At 43.0% G+C, this 21,293-nt stretch overlaps 3 protein-coding genes across 3 annotated transcripts; 1 reads left to right on the top strand and 2 right to left on the bottom strand.

Moving 5' to 3' along the window:
* Positions 1-5,104: 5,104 nt before the first annotated feature.
* Positions 5,105-8,222, bottom strand: LOC125530481 (uncharacterized). Its single transcript, XM_087519940.1, has 6 exons — positions 7,819-8,222; positions 7,323-7,409; positions 6,843-6,929; positions 5,931-6,201; positions 5,609-5,813; positions 5,105-5,427 (listed from the first exon to the last, which is right to left on the bottom strand). Exons 1-6 carry the CDS (start codon positions 8,058-8,060, stop codon positions 5,306-5,308), a joined length of 1,014 nt encoding a protein of 337 aa, XP_087376066.1. The 5' UTR covers positions 8,061-8,222; the 3' UTR covers positions 5,105-5,305.
* A 1,785-nt stretch (positions 8,223-10,007) lies between these two features.
* Positions 10,008-13,078, top strand: LOC147977251 (uncharacterized). The gene is made up of 2 exons (XM_087519939.1): positions 10,008-11,136; positions 13,037-13,078. Exons 1-2 carry the CDS (start codon positions 10,198-10,200, stop codon positions 13,076-13,078), a joined length of 981 nt encoding a protein of 326 aa, XP_087376065.1. The 5' UTR covers positions 10,008-10,197.
* On the bottom strand, positions 11,683-12,918 carry LOC147977252 (uncharacterized). Its single transcript, XM_087519938.1, has one exon. It carries the CDS (start codon positions 12,916-12,918, stop codon positions 11,683-11,685), a length of 1,236 nt encoding a protein of 411 aa, XP_087376064.1.
* Positions 13,079-21,293: the final 8,215 nt, after the last annotated feature.

The raw sequence follows: 21,293 nt of genomic DNA, 5'->3' as shown, positions 1-21,293 counted from the left end.
GGGATCCGGCTTGCCTGCTCCCTCTTCATGCTTTCATCCGTGCTCCCACCTCATCCTACGACTGTCTTTTTTTCTTTTTTCTTTCTAATCTAATCATCTCCCCCTGATTTTAAGGGGGTGTGGCCGGGCCTTATTTTGTTCCAATCAAATCAAGCCATGTATGCGGGAGCACGGATGGGAGCATGGGAAGGGAGAAGGCAAGTCTCGTCCGAGGCTGAGCACGCGCAGCTCCGCGAGTGGGGCGAGTTCGTGGGGAAAGCATGTGGGTGGGGCCCGGGAGAAAAAGTATGGAGAGATGAGTGGGAGGCTGACAGTGGGCCAATGACATGCAAAATCTTCTCTCTCCTCCCCCAACAGCCACCCGGTGCCCTGGGTTTGCCCTGGGATCGCCGGTTGTGTTTTTGACCAAATCCGACAAAAAGTAGGGTCTTAAGAGTGCGGCTGGGAGTTTTCTTAAACGTCGGTGCTAAAAAAGTGGCCTGGAGGGCGTTCCTGGGGGCTCAGCTGGAGATGCTCTAACTATTATTTGTGGTAGATACTACTCCCTCTGTATCGTAATATTTGTCGCTGGAGCAGTTGAACTTCAGCTACTCCAGCGATAACTATTACGGTACGGAGGGAGTAGATAGTATACTAGCAAAACAGTCCGTGCGTTGCAACGAAAAAAAAATCATAATCTCCAATGACCATGATCATATTTTGCTGCATCACCGAAATACACTATTACTCTCATTTTCGTGAAAATGTGAACAATTTTTGGAAATCATGACCATTTTTTAAAACTCGTGAACATTTTCACAGATTCTCGAACATTATTTGAAATCATGATTTTTTTTGAGTTCATGAACATTTTAAACTATTTGCAAACTTTTAAATGTTTTTGAACATTTTTAAAATATTTTTCTTAAATAGGCAAGCATTTCTAAAACCAACAAACATTTTTTTGGAAATTGTTTGGTTGAACAATTTTATTAACACACATTTTTTTATTTAATAAACATTTTCCAAAATGCATGATCATTTTTTGAATCAGCAAACATTTTATGAATCAATAAACTATTTTGTAAGTCACAAACAGTTTTTAATTTTTTTGGATATTTTTTAATTCATGAACATTTTTTGATTCAATTTCATTAAAAAATTTAATACAAAAATTTTATGAATCAATAAACTATTTTGTAAGAACATTTTTTGATTTCTAGAATATTATTTTTCAAAATTGCGAATATTTTTATAATATGCAAACTTTTTTTAAAAATCACGATCAATTTTTGAATCCACAAACATTTATGATGTATTAAACATTTTATTTAAAAATTCATTTTTTATATTTTTTGTAACTTTTTTGAAGTCCCAAATTATTCAAAGTAGAAAAATGAATAATAAAAAGGAACACAGAAAATAAAAAACAGGCCACCGGCTGGCCCAAGCAGATGCTCTGTGTCTTCTCCCAGCGTGCAGAGCGCAGTTTAGTAGGTTCCTACTGTATGGGCCGGCCCAGGCGGGGATTCCCCTTGTGCGAAACAATTTTTTATCACTTATATGTGTCATTGGTGGATAATATTTTGCAACTTTATGGTAATTTCGATGACGTACCACCTGTAGCAATAGCCCTTTTATTATTAGGTAAAGACAAGGAGCGACAGAGGTTGATTTGGTTTAAATATTGTTGTCTTGTCTTGTACTACTCTAATCTTACCCTCGTTACAAAGGTAACATCAATAAAAAAACACAACAAACTCAACCGCTCGATGGTCCAGATCCGACGGCTCATGACCTTGCTGGTCTTTAAAAGGATCGGCCGGCCGACGTATAACACACCCAATACCCTATGGGCCATGACCTTCTCCTTTGGCGCACGTGCCTTCATCTTCAAGGGCGTCCCTGTGAGAGCAACTAGTTGACGAACGCTTCTTCGGTAGCCTCCGAATGATCACTTGGAGGTGGGCTGAGAGTGTGTCATTTGGCGCACTCTTAGCCGTCGCCACGTGTCATGTTTTGGGCGCTCCATCCGGATTTTATTTATTTATTTATTTTTTCGCACGCATTTTTGGCTTTTTAGACAGGTTTTTTCAGCGTTTTGGTTTCCCACCAGTCTTTGTTAGCTTTTGGACAAAAGAAATTTGAATTTTATTTTATTTACGCGTGAAAAATACGCTTTTTTTGCTTCCGCGAGACGCACAAATTTGCTTTCGTGAGAGGCACGACCATGCCTCTTGAAAACGGAAAAATGCGCTTTCTCTCTTTTTTTCCTTTCATGAGAGGCATAGTTTTGCTTTCGCGAGAGGCACGACCGTCTGGAAACGAAAAAAAAACGCATTTTTCCCTTCCGCAAGAGGCGCGGCCGTACCTCTCGGAAACGAAAAAATATGCATTTTCTCTTCTTCTTTTTTTCTTCTGCGAGAGGTACGGTTTTCCTTCCGCGAGGAGCCCGGTTTTGCTTTTGCGAGAGGCACAACTGTGCTTCTCGAAAACAAAAAAAATGTTTTCTTTCTTTTTTTCTTCTATGAGAGGCACGGTTTTGCTTTCGTGAAAGGCATGGCCTTGCCTCGTGGAAATGGGAAAAACGTGTTTTCACTTTTTTTTCTTCGGCGAGAGGCACGGTTTTTTCGTCCTTTTTTTTTCTTTAAAAAAAAGTTCATCAAAACCTATCAACATGGGATCTAATTTTGAAGATCTTGATGTGAGAAATCAAATAGTGAAAACGGTTTAAGATTTGGACGTACAGTTTAAGAGATAAATCGTTTTGAATAAATAATTAAAAATGCTCAAGACGATAATCTCCATGTGGGCTTGGCCCCGGATCTTATCCCTAATGGTGTTACGGTCCTCCAGTATGCACCCAACACCATTATCTGCTTAGAGCATGATTTTGAAAAAGCTGACAATCTTAAGATGCTTCTGTTTATGCTTGAAATGGTTTCTGGGATGAGAGTTAATTTCCAAAAGAATGAGATCCTTACTGTTGGCAGGGATGCGGATATTGTTGAACAATATGCTAAGCATTTTGGATGTGATGTAGGCCAATTTCCTATCGAATACCTAGGTATGCCAGTGAGCTTTACCTTACTAAGAACTTCTGATTGTGATTTCTTGGAAGGCAAGTGTTTGAAATGATTTGATGCCTTGGTAGGGAATGCTCCCTCTATAGGTGGGAGACACACTCTGTTAAATGTTGTCTTATCTCAAATCTCATAATAACATATGTCAATGTGATTAATGAATAAGACTTTGGTAGACAAACTAGACAAGCACAGATGAAATTTTCCTGGCAAGGTTGTAATAAGAAGAAATACCACCTAGTTAGATGGTCTAGGATCCGTAGATCTAGAAATAAAGGTGGGTTGGGAGTTAAGATATTACTATAAAATAGAACATCAGCTTGATGGAAGTGGTGGTGCAAACTTGATACTCCCTCCATTCCCTTATACAAGGCCACTATGAAAAATACATTTTGCATCTATACAAGGCCACTAAGAGTAATCGAGGTAAACATTAATGTTGTTTTCTCGTACTACCAACTTTTTTAATACTTGAATGCATGTAGTCATAATGACAATGTGCTACTTCCTTCTCATTCCTTCCTTGCAAGCATACAAGTGTATTAATGACCCCGTTTAACGAAAAGAGAAGTTGGCTTCCAAAGCACTCATTAAATTTTACCTTGGTATCTGTAATTTGAGTTTGTGGCCTTGTATAAGGGAATGGAGGGAGTAACGAAAATGGGATCTGTGAGGATATTGTGAAAGCCAAATACTTGGAAAATAAAACGGTGACTACTGTACATGATGGGGAGGAAAAATCATGTTGGGTCTAGTGATATTTCTAGGCTTTGGTAAGATTCTCTTGGAGGATAAACCCCTTTATGTGATAAATTCCTTCAACCTTTTGACATTTGAAATGACCAGGATTGTATTGTTGATCAAGTTTGTTGGTAACTTTCATCTTAGTGCTGAAGGAGATATTGTATACTAGGTCTAAATAAAAATGCTAAAGACTCACTAAGTCTATGTATAAAATGGTTGGAAAAGCCTCTTAATGTGTGTAGTTATAAATAGATTTGGGATGAGAAGCTACCATTTGAAATTCAAATTTCTCCATGGCAATTGAATCTTGTCAACATCTTTTCATTGCTTGCTCAGTTGCTTGGGTTATCTGCAACACTGTTGGGGTTGTGTTGGGTACAGATTCGTGCCTTGATAATCGATGGCAGTATTATTTCATGGTGTTAATCTTTTCTTCCTGGTTGGGAAAGATTTTATATTGTTGGTCTGGCGGCCATCACATGGGTTATTTGGAATGGTCGAAATCGAACTACCTTTGAACACAAATTGTTCTATTCTCATGTACTGTTCTTTTTTTGCGAAAGTACTGGGCAGGTATTCAAAAGATGGGTGACCCTAAGGTGCTCAAGACTAGAGTTGAGCTTCTTCGCTCCAACACGGTGAATTTGATGAGGATCGGCTCAAAGGTCGGCCGAGGGGGAGTGAAGCTTGGCATCTCATGATGCAGATCTATTGTCTGTTTTGTCCTCCGTTTGGTTTATTGGACTCGCTTGGGGGCTTGCTTTAGTCTGAGAACATTGTTGAGAACTATCATCTGGCTTGTAATTAGGACCAATAGAGTACAGGTACAGCCTCAATGGAGCCCGTTTTCAAAATATCACATTTCCATAGCGTAAAAAATACATACAACACGGTCAAGAAAAGTTTTGTAACAATATACTTTCATATGGGGCGTAGAAAAAAAATACATACATGAAAATGAGCCAATTTCTTTTTGTTGTTGGGCCTTTTTTTTGCATAGCTTGCAAATCATAATATTTTTAATAGCAATTCGAACTATTCAAAAAATCATAATATTTTTAAACAAAATTTTAAAGATCCGTCATGAATATATATAAGTTTTCACAGGATTTTCTTTTAAACCTGGAAATATGACACTCTAGGTACATAGTCTTTTGGTGATGCCCCCCAATAGTGCATTGAACTCGGCTTCCCTTCTTTCCCATCTCCTGTTATTTCTTTAGAACTGTTTTATTTACGTTATGATTAATGGAAAGGGGTTAGCCCAGTCTTAAAAAATTCCTAAGCCAAGACGCAAACCACAATAGCAAATGTCATTATCGAATATTGGTAACACACAACAACATTCAGTTGACACTCAGGTCCTCCATCCCACATGACATATTTCTCAAGTTGATCAACTCCATGCCATGGGTATTTCACAAAAGGCAAGCCAATACACACCAGAGAAGACTAGCCACACAAGCAGCACTAGCCACCAGGCTTCAAGTGCTATGTTACTAGTCGCTGTCGCTATCGCCGTCCGAACCAGGATAGTCAATACAAGTACTACTACCACCGCCATATGCTTGGCTGCTTGGGTGAACAACAGGCTGGTAGTTTTCACAGCCATAGCAACGCCCTGCAACGTCGATAGAACAAATAAAGAGTTAGACAAATATCAATATCAGACTGTGATTAAGGCATATGTGTGAGCAACACAACTGATTGCACCTGATGCAAACCTCACCAACAATAAGGAAACATGGCCATAATCAGGAAAGAAACAATAGGAACAACTAACAAGAAAGCCACCAAGGTACCTGCGTCATTTTCCCCAACTATACAGCACATAATCACATCATTCTCACTCCGAAAATTCAGGTGGACTTCAGAGAAGAATAGCTTGGTACTGTCGGCATCAGCAGAATGTTGCTCCTCAGGCTGCTTAGCTGTGAAGTTATAATGGGCGCCGGCCCCTCCAAACTCATAAAATATAGATATCACTTTTACCTCCACCAGCTCAAACTGAAAAAAAAAATCAAAATGTAAAGACATGTTTAAAATGGATAATCAGGCTGAAAAGCCATCCCAATTGTCACGACCTCACATACTCGGAGATAAGAGAGAAAGAGAGAGGAAGACCTTGGTGTTGTTGGCTCTGTTGTATTTACGCAAGGCCACCTCCGCATGGTAGCGTGCGTCCTTTTGTTTGGTCGCGACTCTTCTTTCACGGAGCGCATTCCTCACCTCCGGAGGCTTCCTCTTTCGCATTACAACTGGAATTCCGACGGTAGCCCGGTCCAAGTCACTCGTAAATCTGGGCAGGGGCAAAGGCTGAAACCTCGAAGCATGTTCCTCCATGTTGATACCTTCAGGAGTGCTCCTCTCCATGGACATCCAACCAGCTCGACTCCTGATTCAGTAATGTGAACTGATTGTTATAAAAAAAAATCGCAAGTACCATGCCATAATGTGAGAAATAGTAACTGTATCATTTACCCAGTTGCTTTTCTTTCATGATGAAGATGCATGCAGAGTTATAGAAACATGATTAAAAACTCATCGAGTTTGAATTAAAATTTGACAGATTTACCGATTTGATTTTCTTTTATGATGATGAAGGTGCATGCAGAATTCTTGAAACATGTTTAAAGAGTTGACGAGAGTGTTTGGAATTAAAATTTGACATGATGAAATTGAACAGCTGTCAGGTGGGGATGCCGGATATAAACGGCTGCATGGCAGAAACGGGGTAGAACTACTTGACGTAACACAATGAGAGCAAAACATGCGGTTGCAATATTAATTTTATTGAACGGATTGCTGAGTGTTTCAGCACATTTCTAAGCCCGTCACAGATGCAGCTTGCAGTGTAGAATGTTAACGGGAGTTGTGTTAACCATTTTCCAGCGAAAACAGTTTGAAACATAAACAAAAAATGGACGACTTAGTACTAGGAACCAGAGGATTTGAGAATGCCAAATGAAGATGCACAGTGGTGTTAAACAGATAGCAATCCAAAAAAAAAAAGTTAGGAGTGTTCAACTTGCATACCTCCCTTTTGAAGCGGCGCATGAGACGGCAACTTGATGGTGATGTTGCTTTGTCTCCTGTGGCTTGGCATTCAAATTCTCTTTAAACCTGAACCAGAACATATGACTTAAATAGAATTAAAGTAAAATGAACTCTCATTACTATTCCCATTTCAGTAAATTTTAGAAGTAGAAAATATTTTTGGACCCGATAGCATTGCTGCACTTTTCAGTACAATTCTTAGCCCATCACTGATAACACCCAGCAGTGTAGAATGTTATTTTTTTTCTTTTGAAAAAAATGAAATTCGGCTAACCATCTGGAACGGGAGGAATTGTGCTGCCCATTTTTTAGGCAAAGCACAGTTTGGAATATAAACAAAAATGGACAAGTTAACAATGGGAACCAGAGTATGTACACTTAAGAATGCCGGATGACCATGCACAGTGGTGTTGAACATAGAGCAACCCAGAAAAAAAAGTGAAGATTTAGGAGTTTTACCTTGCATATCTCCCCTTTGAAGCGGCACGTGAAACTTGGACTTGGTGTTGCTTTGGCTCCTCCTCTGGGAAGGCATTCCCCTTATACCTTGAACCACACCATATGATTGATTCAGCATCACAGTAAAATGAAGCAGAGTCGTCAACACAGTCTATTATATAATAATCTAATTTCAGCAACTCCCAGAATCGTAATAATTTGTTGTCACCTTCTCAGATAAATTACTAGTTTCAGCAAAGCTTTAGAACCATAAGAATTTGTTCTCAAATACATTTCCAATTTCAGCAAATTTAGAATCACAAGAATTTTGTTCCCGTAGACATGTGTTCTTTAGATTCGTTTCCAATTTCAGCACATTTTGGAAGAGAAATAATTTGTTCACAAAACAGATACACGTGGTGGCCTAGTTCAGAAATGAATCAAACAGGATTAGAGCAAATTGATATATCAAACAGGATCAGGATTAGGCACCGCCAGTTAGGGGTCCTTGACGTACATAGCAGGCAGCGGATCGAGGGGAGGAGGAGGGAGGCGCGTCGGGGGGACGGCGAGTGGGCGGTTAGGGCTCCGCAGGATGCGTCTGGGGACGCCATGCGAGGCGGCTCCCTCGCCCGCCGTGCCAGAACCGGCGGCCGCGCGGTCGTCCAGATCTAGCTGGGACAGGCAGGGGTGAGAGCCGCACCGCCAGCGGTCATGGAGTGGGGAGGGGAGCGGGATGAAGCAGTCGTCCACGGACATGGTGGGTCACGGCGTGCCGGCGAGGCGACGCCGGAGGCGGAGGAGGGCGGCGAGCGAGGGTTTAATTTGGGGAATTTGGGAGGGGTCCGCCGGAGCCGTGCTTCGACTACTGCTCTGTTTTATCTGGGAATTTGGGGAAGAAGGCTGGCTACTCTGCGCCGGTCGACCGGGCGCGAGTATTTCCGGTCCACTTTTCCACCGTGCGATTAACAGGCTAGTGAGGTTGGATTTGCGCCCGGCAACATCCTTTACATCGTGTTTTTTTTTTTGACAAAACTGTAAGAAAAGCCTATATACTGTATAATTGATATAACAAATCCTAATTGCAAGTACCACGTGCTGAACATGAGTCTTAGTCTGCTCCGTGTTGTGCGCCCCCCTCATCTCAAAGCATGGCCGTGCACAATCAAAGGCAAAATAGAAGCAAAAAGGGTAGAGTTGGGTAGATGGAGTGATGAGTTAGCCGAGGAGTGCAATAAAAAGGAATGAAGCTCAAGGTGTGCACGATCTTCATACCGCAAAGGGGGAGGGAGGGCAAGATGACAGTGGTGTTTGTTGAGTCAGGCATGATTGAAGCATTTTCACAATTTTACTATTAGCAATGCACGAGCGTCGAGCTAGATTATACGTGCATTAGAGCATGAATATACCAAGTCTTCCTCCCCTTCTACTGCATTCCCCTTCACCTCCTCTCATACATTGGATCATGAGTTCATTGTGTTTGTTTATGACCATTTTATCTTTAAAATGATTTCTTTATTTCACTTGTGCGAAGCGGTATCTCTCTGCATTGCACTGTGCATGGCCCTACTGGTGTGGGAGCTTCTAGCAATGGGTTTGACCGGCCGCACCATTGCTTCGCAATTCGTAAATTCATTGGATTCTTTGCATGTTTGTAAGCTTTAGATTCTGAAACTTGATGAATTTCTACCACGTTTTAGTAGTTGAAGCTCAGTAAAGTTTTAAGAACATGTCAAAACATATTTAAAATGATCTTATTTAAACCCTCGACACAGGAAATACGAATATGCAAACGGAACTTTAATTAGACTTTCGACTCAAAAGATATATAGTGAATTCAAATTTATAAAATCCAAAAGAAAAAAAGGTCTCGGTGCCCCAGCAAGGATTTTTTTTATTTTTTTACATTGAAATGCAGGTAAGCTTGAGGATCACGACAGCAACTAGGGCCGGGGGAGACTAGGCGGCAGTGTAGCAAGGCAGCCAAACCATGTATTCGCCACCCCACGCAGCGCGACGGGGAGGGGCAAAATTTCGTGTTTTGATCCTTTTTTAAAAGTTAATCGAGATCTGACCCTAGTTTGTAAAAATTTCGGGATCTGACGCTTGTACTACCCGTCAGGGTTCATGGCAGTAGGGTGTAACAGCCTACCGCCAGGGACCTTGACGGTAGGAAACATCCCTACCGCCAAACATCACTGAGTTTCATACTTAGGAAAAAATTACGGTAGGACATGCAACCCTATCGCCAAAGGACCGTGATGATAGACTGTCATAAACTACCGCCATGAACCTTGGCGATTAGAAAATGTTCAGATCCCAAAATTTTTGCAAGACAAGATCAGATCTCGATCAAGTTTCGCAAAATGGTCAATACTATAAATTTAGCCATGTGGAGGCATAGGCGCAACGGAACTTTTACGCACGACAATCTTTACACGATCCACCGCCCCACGCAGGGGCAGCAGAGGTACGGTACGATGTCATCATCGACTACACGACGAAGATGATACTCCCTCCATTCCGTTTTATAGTGCGTATAAGTTTTTGACAAAAATTCCACAATGTAGTGCGTATCTCCTTTCTCGAGCGATTTTGGACGAAAATGCCCCCCCCACCTAATCGAACAGCCAGCGCCCCACCCAGCCCACCGCATCGCTCGCCTCTCTCTCTCCCTTATCTCTTTCTTCTCGCTGCTTTCCCCACCTCCCTCCCCACCTCGCTGATCCCCACCGATCTCCCTTCTTCCTCGCTGATCCCCATCGATCCCCACCTCCCTTGCTGATCCCCAACTCCCACAACGCTTCCTCTCCTTCTCTCATCGATCTTCTCCGCTTCACATCAGTAGCCGTCCAACAGATCTGGGCCGAGAGGTGTGGCGGAGGCGGCGGTCTTCATGGGCGGAGGAGTTGAGGGAGAGGTGAGGAGGAAGGTCCTGGCTCTGTTGAAGGAGGCAAAGGTGGCAATACAGCAAATTGAGCTGTTGCTAGGCAAGACGCCCAAGCTGGACGGACGAGTTGCTCAACGATTTGGCAAGCGGCAGCGGGAATTCGAAGACACCGAGGGGGAAGAAGAGGAGGAGGTCCCTGGCGAGGGCTGCGCTGGAGACTGGCTGGATGCCCTCAGTAAGGAGGACCTGCTGGAGTACGTCAACGGATTTGATGTCAGCCACACCAACCAAGGTTCGCTTGTGACCCAAGATGCCGATGTCGGCGTCTGTGTAGAAGATGCCTCACCCATGCCGCTCAGTTTCATTCAACAAGGTGTGCATGTCCTTGGCGGCTGCCCAAGTACAGGAACAGGATGCATGTACGGGAACAAGCTTAGTTGTTGCCCAAGTAATGGCGTGCATGTCCTTAGTACATCGAGCTTGCCCATCTTGGCCGGAAAAGAAGTGTCACCCGAGGATGCTGAGACCCAGGACGGCAAAGAGGTGTTGCCCGAGGACACCGAGACCGACGGCGTCGGAGAGTTGCTGCCCAAGGACGCCGAGACAGACGGTGTCGGAGAGTTGCTGCCCGAGGGCGCCGAGACCAACGGCGGAGACGTGTTACCTGTGGACGCCGAGGCCGACGATGACTTAGAGTTGCTGCCCGGGGATGCCGAGAGTGACGACCGTGAGGAGGTGTTGCCCGAGGACGCTGAGACCGGCGACGGCGTAGATGTGGTGCCTGAGGATGCCCAGAGTGACGACGGCGTAGAGGTGTCGCCCGAGGACGCCGAGACCGACGACGGTGAAGAGGTGCCGCCCGAGGATGCCGAGACCGATGTATTATTTGTGCCTGACTCCATGCCCGCTCACGGAGGCGACTCGCTCGATGAACGAACAATGGAGGTAAGGGATAGTATGCTCAGGTTATTAATTCCTGGTTATCTGATGTGAGTGTGTTCACCTCAAATTTGGTTGCATGCATGGACATGGTGATATGATGTGATGAGTATTTTGTTTGAAAAGTTGGTGTTGTGTAGTTTCTCAAGTGAATGTAGATAGTGTCCTCAGTAGCACGAATTGTCCTATGATGTGTATTTTTCTTATTGTCAAATGAATGCTGATAATCAGATTTCATTCACTTGCTTGCATGGACCATGACCAGAACAAATTACTCATTTTTGCTTGGTGGTTAGCTCAGTTTCATGCATGGTAATTATCATTGATCAACTAAACAAAAAACACGTCCATAATACATTGATTAATATGTCCAGATTACATTGATCATTTGAACCCAAAATATGCCCAGATTGCTAGTATGATCAAGTGAACCCAAAATATGTCCAGATTCATTGATCATGTCTTGCCAAAATATGTCCAGACTACATTGATCCATTGAACCCAAACTATGTCCAGATTGCAAACAGCTGCATGCATAGACAATGACCATGTCTAGATGGTGGCATTTAGGAACTCAATCGCGGCATTTACAATTGCTGGATCACATGGTAACCTAGGAGGGAGAATACCAGCTCTTGCTAGAGCCATCTTTCTCATGTGTGGAACCTTGTAGTGTTGGCTGCCATTAAGTTTGAGTATCTCCCGCATACAGGACTGCAAAGTGAGGAAGATGCGGTTGCTCCTCTCAGGGGGGTACTCTCCATATGCTTGGAGCACCTTGGCAACAATGTCATCTAGTGAACCTGGGAACAACTTCTGAAATAAAGCTTGTAGGGCTGCAAAAAAACCTAGGTCCAATATGTTCAGATCGGGAGAATTTGGTGGTTGGCACATCAACGTAATGTTCCATCCATCTGCCATTGCGGCTGCACAAAACATAGGATCATTGACGGGAATATGAGTTTTGGCGTTGTCCTGTTGTATGATTATAGGATAACCGCGTTCCGAAGCAGGCCACTTCTCCTTAATGGCAGGCAGAAGTTTGTTCACCATGTAATCTTGGCTAACTTTCCTTGTCACCGCCGGCAACACCTTAGTAACAATTGTTCCCGCATCGCGGTTCTTGCTATCCCTCTTAGCCTCCTCTAGGAATGTAAAAGGCCATATGCCAATCTTGCCATCAAATGTCATGTTGCCATCATCATCATATCGAGGCCTCGCCACCGCAGCAAGGAACATCACTTTTTCAATGTAATTCTTGTTTTGTGTGGTACGCTTCGGATCTTCCTCATTGAGACCCAAATAGAATTTTTGATTCTTCCGAGTGCGATAGAACCACTTCTCATCTATGTGGATGACATTGTACATTCCATCAAATGTTGGCTGTTGTGGGATGCTTAGTGGCTGAAACATAGACAAACAAAACTTAACCCTAGCCCTCTTGTTTTCTTCCGTCAATGTTGATTTGATGGCATTAGAATGCCGCCTGAGTCTGCCCTCCTTCAAACGCCTGAATAAGGTAGTCTTTGCCATGTTCAACTCATTAGCAAGATCTTGGAGACTTGTTCTTTTTCTTAGATCAATATCCTTTATAGCATCTTCATTGAAAGCAATCCTCTTGCGGCCACAATTCTGGGTCCTCTTGCTCAAGACTCCCTGGAATCCACCAGCCTTCTTTCCCTCCAGCCATCTCAGTTGTATAGTTCGCAAAGGAATGTTTTTTTCTTCGGCAATAGCTTTAGTAATTCCATGATTCAGTTTACCCAAAGAAGACCTCTCCAAGATCATGGCAAATAGATTTTGCTTTTCTTCATCTTTGTACTGCCTTCTCTTTTTCTTGCCTTCATTTGCAAATAAGTGGCATCATACATTTATTACATTGCTAACTATATGAACAATCATGCAGGAACCAGTACATGTATGCATGAAGCAGTACAAGCATGCATGATCCAATATACATGACCACTATAAGCATGCATGAACCAGTATCCATGAACCAGCACACATGCATGCATGAACCAGTACATGCATGAATGATCCAGAATCCATGAAGCAGTACGCATGTATGCGATCAGTGCAAGCATGCATGATCCACAATGCATAGCACACATGTATGCATGAACCAGTACAAGCATGCATACCAGCTGGAGCTGGATGTCCCTCGTCGTTTCCTTCAACATTTTCAGCATCAACTCCGGCGTCGACTACATCAAGTTCAACATTCAAGTCAATGCCAAGCATGCCATGTCCGTCGTCGTCGCCGCCGCTGCCGCCGCTGCCGCCGCCGGACTCCACATTCAAGTCAATGCCAGTATCGACATGAACGGAAGGTTGGCCGAGGCCGGCGTCACCGAGTGGAGGTTGGCTAGCCTGCCACCTAACAGTTGGTGATCTTCCAGTGAGTCCCAACCTCGTTCGTCCGCGTCCGCTCTGGCCATGACCGCGTCCACGGCTGGCGTCTCCGCGTCCACGGCCGGCATCTCCACGGCCGGCGCCTCCGCATCCACGGCCGGCGCCTCCGCGGCCGGCGCCTACGCGTCCACGGCTGGCGTCTCTGCGGCCGGCGCCTCCGCGTCCACGGCCATGACCGCGTCCAGGGCCAGGCTCAGCTTCAGCATACACATGCTCGTGAGGTTCGTCCTCTGGCAAAATAAATCAACAAACCAAGGTGGTGAGCAAATGATCAGCAAGAAGACGAGAGCACCAACAAAAATATGAACCTCGGCAGGGAGAAAGGACGTACCTTCATCCGAGACAATCAGCTCCAGATCGTAGTCTAGCTCTCCGGCAAGACCGCCGTAGTCTTCTTGGACATCTTCCCAGTTGATCTGGTTGTTTAAATCTAACTGTGCCATTGCAGGGTGAAGAACTAGAGAGAAATGAGATGCAGAGAGAAAAATGGTGTACTAGTACACTCTTGGTCCCGTCCTAGAGAGCTGATTCAAATTTGAAAAGGCTGAGCGGGCGTGGGTGGGGCTGGCCACGCAGACGTGGACGCGGGAATGCGCTGAACTTTCCCTCCAATTTCTCTCCGTGGCGGGATTACACGTGGCTGAGGTGATGTGCACATGGGGCTGGACAGAGTTAGTGGAGGGGTATATTAGACCAAAGTACATGTGCCAGCTCATTCATTGGTATTGCCGCTGAAAACTATACGCACTATAAAACGGAATGGAGGGAGTATTTGCAGGAGCAGAAAACTCACGGATCCTCCTCCTGGTCCGCCATGGCCGGCTGCTGGTTTGATCCGCAGTTTTATCGAATCCACGCCAAGGTGTGAGGTTGCCGTGCGTCGCTGCTGGGTTCGTATATTATTTGTAGGACCCTCGCTCTTATTTATATCATCATCAAGAGAGAGGGACGGCCACGCGTTTCCGATTGGTGCGGTGGTCGGTTTGACCTTCCAATGTTCTGCGGATTTGAATTCGACTGCCGTTCCAGAACAAGTTTTCTTTTAAACACAATACGAACACATACGCTCATATATATCTACGCGTACACTCGCCGTATAAATACGCACACACACTCTGTCCATCTTTAAAATACCGAGTCGGCATATCATGGATTAATGAAGTCACCACACGCGCCTTGTAGTCGACGGGAACGTATTTTCCCACTAAACATGCATCGTCGTAAATTCTGAAATAAATCTAGGATAATGCGAGCATTAGGACTTGAATCTTGATGGACTAGACTTGAGCGCACCTTGGCGCGCGTTGCCTGGTCCTAGCATTTGTGACTAAGCGTGTGCGTTGCCGGGTCCTAACATTTGTGACTAAGAGTGTGTGCCAGCTTAGCATGTTTAACCAGCACAATAACTTGATTGATATACTCATGTCAAAGTAGAAGTATTTAGTCTGTTCAAAAGCAAGAGGGCACAAGTTCAACACTACAAAGTAATGTCAGAAGATAACAAAATCTAACCAAGGTACATTATGTTCAATACTAAGAGCAGGGACATAATATAGGAGAAGCAGCTACAGTGGCAGTGATACCAATATTGAGCAAGCAGTGCAATTAGCAAATCATAGGGTCAACACAGAATGCTTTAAGAATGTTATTTTCATACAAAGACATCACAAGGTTTGAGAGGGCATCCAGCAGTTTTGATGCCACACAATTCTCAGAGTAAGGCATTCTTACAAAAGGTGAATGGTCGAACAGAAGATCATTGAAACGGCTTGGTAGCTACTGGTATAATAGACAGTTGGGCAGTCATTAGCGCCGAAGTGAGTTGTTCCTGGCATTGACTGATCATCATTGGCGAATCACCTGTGTAAGAAAGGCATCATCATCCATGACCACACACAAAAATGTTATTTGACAATCTTAATAGACCATGAGGGTCATAAATAAACTAAACATGTTAATTTTGTTTTCTTTAACCAAATGTGTAACATTTTTGCCATATAAAACAATGAGATACTTGCATCTGATTTATGACAGAAAAGATAGAAAAGCATCAACAAATGATTCTGTAATAGAAAAGAAAATGAAAAAAGAGAGCGAATATGCACCCAACAACCCATTACCTTTGTTGTTCGGCATTTTTAAATCCCCTAGTTATGTGGAATGTAATAAGCATATTCCACCCTTCACTCTGCATATTTGCAACTCGGCGGCTACAGATGCTTAAGGAGATACTATGTTAGGAATTAGCAAAATAACATATGCTACATAGTGAAGAGCACATGCAAAGATTATATCAATAAGAATGCTACTTCTTTCAAACAATCTAAAGAAGGTTGAAGTGTATATAAAGACAAGACTTCAATATGATTATATGCATACGCTTTATGATGGGCGCTGGAGAAACACAACTGCGAAGTGATTACATAGGATAAATGCACATCATAAAATATCTTTGAAATGAGAAAGAACTAAGTGCATCACTTATTTAACGCAACTGAGAAGTGATTACAGAGGATAATGCACATATTTATAACCATATAGGAATTGCTAAATAAGAATCAACACAAAAAAATTGAGAGATTCTGGTGATTAGATCAAAAGAAGAGGATGACTGGAAAGTGTTAGGGCTAGGATATAGTGGCTGAGGGAACTCTTAAATTATTAGGATGAATGTCACAAAGTGTCACCATATCCATGAAAAAATCTACCCGAATACAACTAAGTATTATGAACACCAAAGGGAATCTGATAATCCAGAAAAAGCAAAATTCGTACCCAAAAGCAACGGATGTTTACTGATATTTCTTGATGTTTGGCACATCCATTTCAGTTATTTATACCATGTGGATCATTTACAGGACAATACATTCAAAAAATGAGGAGAAAAGAAAGACATACATAATACTAACAAATAAAGCAAATGACCAATGTTTAATGATACTGACCAGAATCACAATTCATTCTGGAGGTTACTTGATTATCATGAACATGTGGGAAGAAGGGGTTACCTCACCTACGGCATGGAGCTAGAATAAAAAAATAGGAGCTCTACCTTTCCCATACTATTAACATTCCAGTATTGTTGAGGTATCTATCTATATCTGCAACAATATATGGTGTTTGCGCAACTTCTATAATATCTGAAAGAAAGACCACTTGTACACTACATCAATATGAACAATTTCAGAATTGAGCGACTGCACCAGATTAAGCCTAGTTATCAATGTATAGAAAGCTTATATTTGTTGTGGTAAATTTACACTGTCCAGCTGAATTAGTCTTGTAAGAAATGGGCAATCTGAATAGACTTGAGGGTTTAGAAACCAAACTCAGGTCATTCTTGCAAGAAAGTAATTAAGGGTATCTCTCTTCTCTCTGTGTTTTTAACACAGATTAATGGATCACTCTACGATGACTTAAAAAAGCTAAAGTTGGCTTGTACAAAAGTAAATCTCTTTGCACCCTCGTATATTATTCATTGTACAAAATCAGAAGTGCAGAATAAGGGGAATGGATCTGTGTGTGTGTGTGGAGTTAATTGCATAGAAGTACCACAATTGGGGCATCACATACAGATTGGTACCACGATTGCTAATTTTTGCGTGTCAGTACCAACATTGGTTCAAGTTTTTGCAAAAAAGGCTAAAACGCTGATTTATACGTATTGACAGTGTATCTGACCGTTGGGGCCCGTCTGTCAGGTGCCGACATGGCATATTTTTTGCAGAAAACCCCTCGGCTTTATATGTAATCACATAAATGCCCATTTTTTCGTGGAAAAACCGCCATTGAGAAGGATTTTTTTTTCGTGCGCAAGTTTTTCACAGACTTGTTCGAAAGTTTGCGGCGAATTGAACAAACAAATAACCGAAACGAAAAAACCCGCGCAAAGACGATTCGAACCCGCGACCCGCAGGTCTGCGAGGTCATTCTTGCAAGAAAGTAATTAAAGGCATCTCTCTCTCTGTTTTTAACACAGATTAATGGATCACTCTATGATGACTTAAAAAAGCTAAAGTTGGCTTGTACAAAAATAAATCTCTTTGCACCCTCGTATATTATTCATTGTACAAAATCAGAAATTGCTAGACTGACAAAAAGTGCAGAATAAGGGGAATGGATCTGTGTGTGTGGAGTTAATTGCACAGAAGTATCACAATTGGGGCATCACATGCAGATTGGTACCACGATTGCTAATTTTTGCGTGTCAGTACCAACATTGGTCCAAATTTTTGCAAAAAGGCTAAAACGCTGATTTATACGTATTGACAGTGTATCTGACCGTTGGGGCCCGTCTGTCAGGTGCCGACATGGCATATTTTTTGTAGAAAACCCCTCGGCATTATATGTAATCACATAAATGCCCATTTTTTTGCGGAAAAACCGTCATTGAGAGGGTTTTTTTTCGTGCGCAAGTTTTTCACGGACTTGTTCAAAAGTTTGCGGCGAATTGAACAAACAAATAACCGAAACGGAAAAACCCGCGCGAAGACGATTCGAACCCGCGCCCCGCAGGTCTGCGAGGTCATTCTTGCAAGAAAGTAATTAAGGGCATCTCTCTCTTCTCTCTCTCTGTTTTTAACACAGATTAATGGATCACTCTACGATGACTTAAAAAAGCTAAAGTTGGCTTGTACAAAAATAAATCTCTTTGCACTCTCGTATATTATTCATTGTACAAAATCAGAAGTTACTAGACTGACGAAATGTGCAGAATAAGGGGAATGAATCTGTGTGTGGAGTTAATTGCACAGAAGTACCATAATTGGGGCATCACATGCAGATTAGTACCACGATTGCTAATTTTGCGTGTCAGTACCAACATTGGTCCAAGTTTTTGCAAAAAAGGCTAAAACGCTGATTTAAGAAACCGCCAGTGAGAGAGATTTTTTTTAGTGCGCAAGTTTTTCACGAAGCTTTATATGTAATCACATAAATGCCCATTTTTTCGCGGAAAAACCGCCAGTGAGAGGGATTTTTTTTAGTGCGCAAGTTTTTCACGAACTTGTTCGAAAGTTTGCGGCGAATTGAACGAACAAATAACCGAAACGGAAAAACCCACGCGAAGACGATTCGAACCCACGACCCGCAGGTCTGCGGCTGCGTGTGCTAGCCAGTACGCCACAGCGTCGCTGTTGACGAGATCCAGGCGAAATTTATATTATACGCACACGCTGGGCCGGCAGCTTGGCCAAGCAAAGCCTGCAATATTTTTTTTAAAAAATTAGTAGATGCAAAATGATCATTTTTTCTTATTTTTACACAGGCTGTATTAATAGAATTATCTTTGAGAAAAATATTAGTTTGGTAAACATGCAGATTACTACATGTGTTATGTTTTGACAAATAGAAATATGAACCCCAGAATGAAACTTTCATTGTTTTAAAAAGGTTCAATATATAGGTGACAAATGGTTTTATAATACAAAAAAAGTTCATCGTATATTTATATAAAATCATTGTATATAAAAAAATGTTCAATGTTCAGTGTGTATGTACAAAAAATATCACAGAATAAAAGGTTCACTATAAACTTAAAAAATGTTATGATCATTTTGCATCTATTAATTTCTTTTACATAATGCGTGGTGAATATTTATTACAAAAATGATCAATATAAGTTAAAAAGAATCTTAATATATGTTGAACAATTTTTGTAACATATATTAAGAAAATTGTTCAACATATATTACAAAAATGATCAATTTCATTGAATGAAAAAAGATGAAGAAACGAAAAGAAACCTGGGCAACGAACGAGCCCCAGCAAAACGCAAAACGAAAAAAATTATTACAGGCCTCGGTTGGCCCAACCACCGGTCCAGCGTTTGCTTGTTTGTATAAAGAGGGTAATGCCCGCATTATAACTTGAGCATATGCGTGGTTTGGTGGCTAGCGCGCTCCACCTGCGTGTTGCTGGTCGCAGGTGCGAAACCTGTTGACGCGCTGTTTTTCTTTATTTTATTTATGCTGAACGTTTTTTTAAATACGTTGAACAATTTTCTAAAGATATGATGAATATTTGACATAATGCAAGGTGAATTTCTTGTAATTTATGGTGAACATTTTCTTAGACATGATGGATTTTCGTAAAATATTGCAGGCTTTGCTTGGCCCAGCTGACGGCCCAGCGTGTGTGTGCTAGTATAATACATCTTTCGCCTGCATCACGTCAACGGTGACGCTGTGGCGTAGTGGCAAGCGCGCCCAGCCGCACTTATTTGTTCGTTCAATTCGCCGAAAACTTTCGAACAAGTCCGTGAAAAACTTGCGCATGAAAAAAAATCCCTCTCAATGGCGGTTTTTCTGCGAAAAAGTGGGCATTTATGTGATTACATATAAAGCCAAGGGTTTTTTTGCAAAAAAATGCCACGTCGGCATCTGGCAGACGGGCCCCAACGGTCGGATACACTGTCAATACGTGTAAATCAGCGTTTTAGCCTTTTTTACAAAAACTTGGATCAATGTTGGTACTGACACGCAAAAATTAGCAATTATGATATCAATCTGCATGTGATGCCTCAATTATGGTACTTCTATGCAATTAACTCGTGTGTGTGTCTCTGTGTGAAAAAGAGAGAGAGATGACCTGGGACGCTGAAACAGAGCACAGGACCACAAGTGCAGCGCGAGGACAACGACTGGGGGTGGTTCCTTACTGGGAGAACAAAAAACCAAGCTATCATCAACCTGAGCACACTTAAGCAGACCAATCCCTCACTACTACACTTAAGCAACCTGAACTTGTTTACTCCACTAAACAGATAGTATAGTCACCTTCAGGCATTAATTTTTTCAGTTTTATCCCAACTCTCCAATGATTAATGGACCCTAATATGGCATTCACCAGCTCTTGCACTCATTGCTATGTAAAACATATTGTCTTTCCCATCAGTTCAAAAGAGACCAAATACAAGGTGGCTGACAACTTGAGGAGGAGAGCACGAGGTGGAGGATCTGCACCAGAAGGAGCAGCACTCCAACCAGCACCAACGACACAACCTAGAGGAGCAGCAACTACAGATCGTGTCTATTCCACCGGCCATCAATTAGCAACAAAGAACCTAGCCAAAATTAACAAACCATAACCACATCCCCGTCTTCCATCTTCGTCAGGTGGCCAAGGTGACAGCAATTGATGCGCACAGCGAACATGTCACTGCTTGCCGATCCAGCTGTGAAACGATAAATGGATCAGGAACATGCACACAACAAATGGCTAGGAGGTGGCGGGCGAGAGCGAGCGGAAGAGCACCTGAATGACGACGACAATGGCGACCTGGACGGCCGCCTCGGCGGCCGTCGCTCCTCCCGCTGATGGCGGCACACGGCCGTTGCCTTTGGCCCTGCGTCTGTGGTGACAACGGCGACACACAGGTCATCCCACGCGCAGAGGTGGCCACCGTATAAGAAGCCGAACCAGAGGCCGCCGTGCTCGGCATGGCCCTCGTATGGCAGTGCCCAGTTGCGAGCCTTACTCCTCGAGCTCGCCGTGTACAGGGGAGGAGTCGGTGGGTGGCGGCGCGATATGGACGGGAGAGAGCAGCGGCGGAGGCAAACTCGACAATGGGGGAGGAGAACTGGACGGGAGAGTGGCGGCGGTTAGGGTTTTCACCCAATCGGGTGCCTCCTTTACACTGGAAAACGACCCACACACATCACGCCACGCAAGGGTGACGAAGTGAATTCCCTCTAATGCCCTCAGCGGGATCCGAAAATTACAGGCGGTGGCACACATATTTGACTGCGAGC

This window comes from Triticum urartu, chromosome 4A (genome assembly GCF_056163025.1).
Source record: "Triticum urartu cultivar PI428250 chromosome 4A, HENAU_Tu73, whole genome shotgun sequence".
NCBI lineage: Eukaryota > Viridiplantae > Streptophyta > Magnoliopsida > Poales > Poaceae > Triticum > Triticum urartu.
Note: the sequence above shows the minus strand (reverse complement) of the source record. Positions and strands in the feature narration are given on the sequence as shown.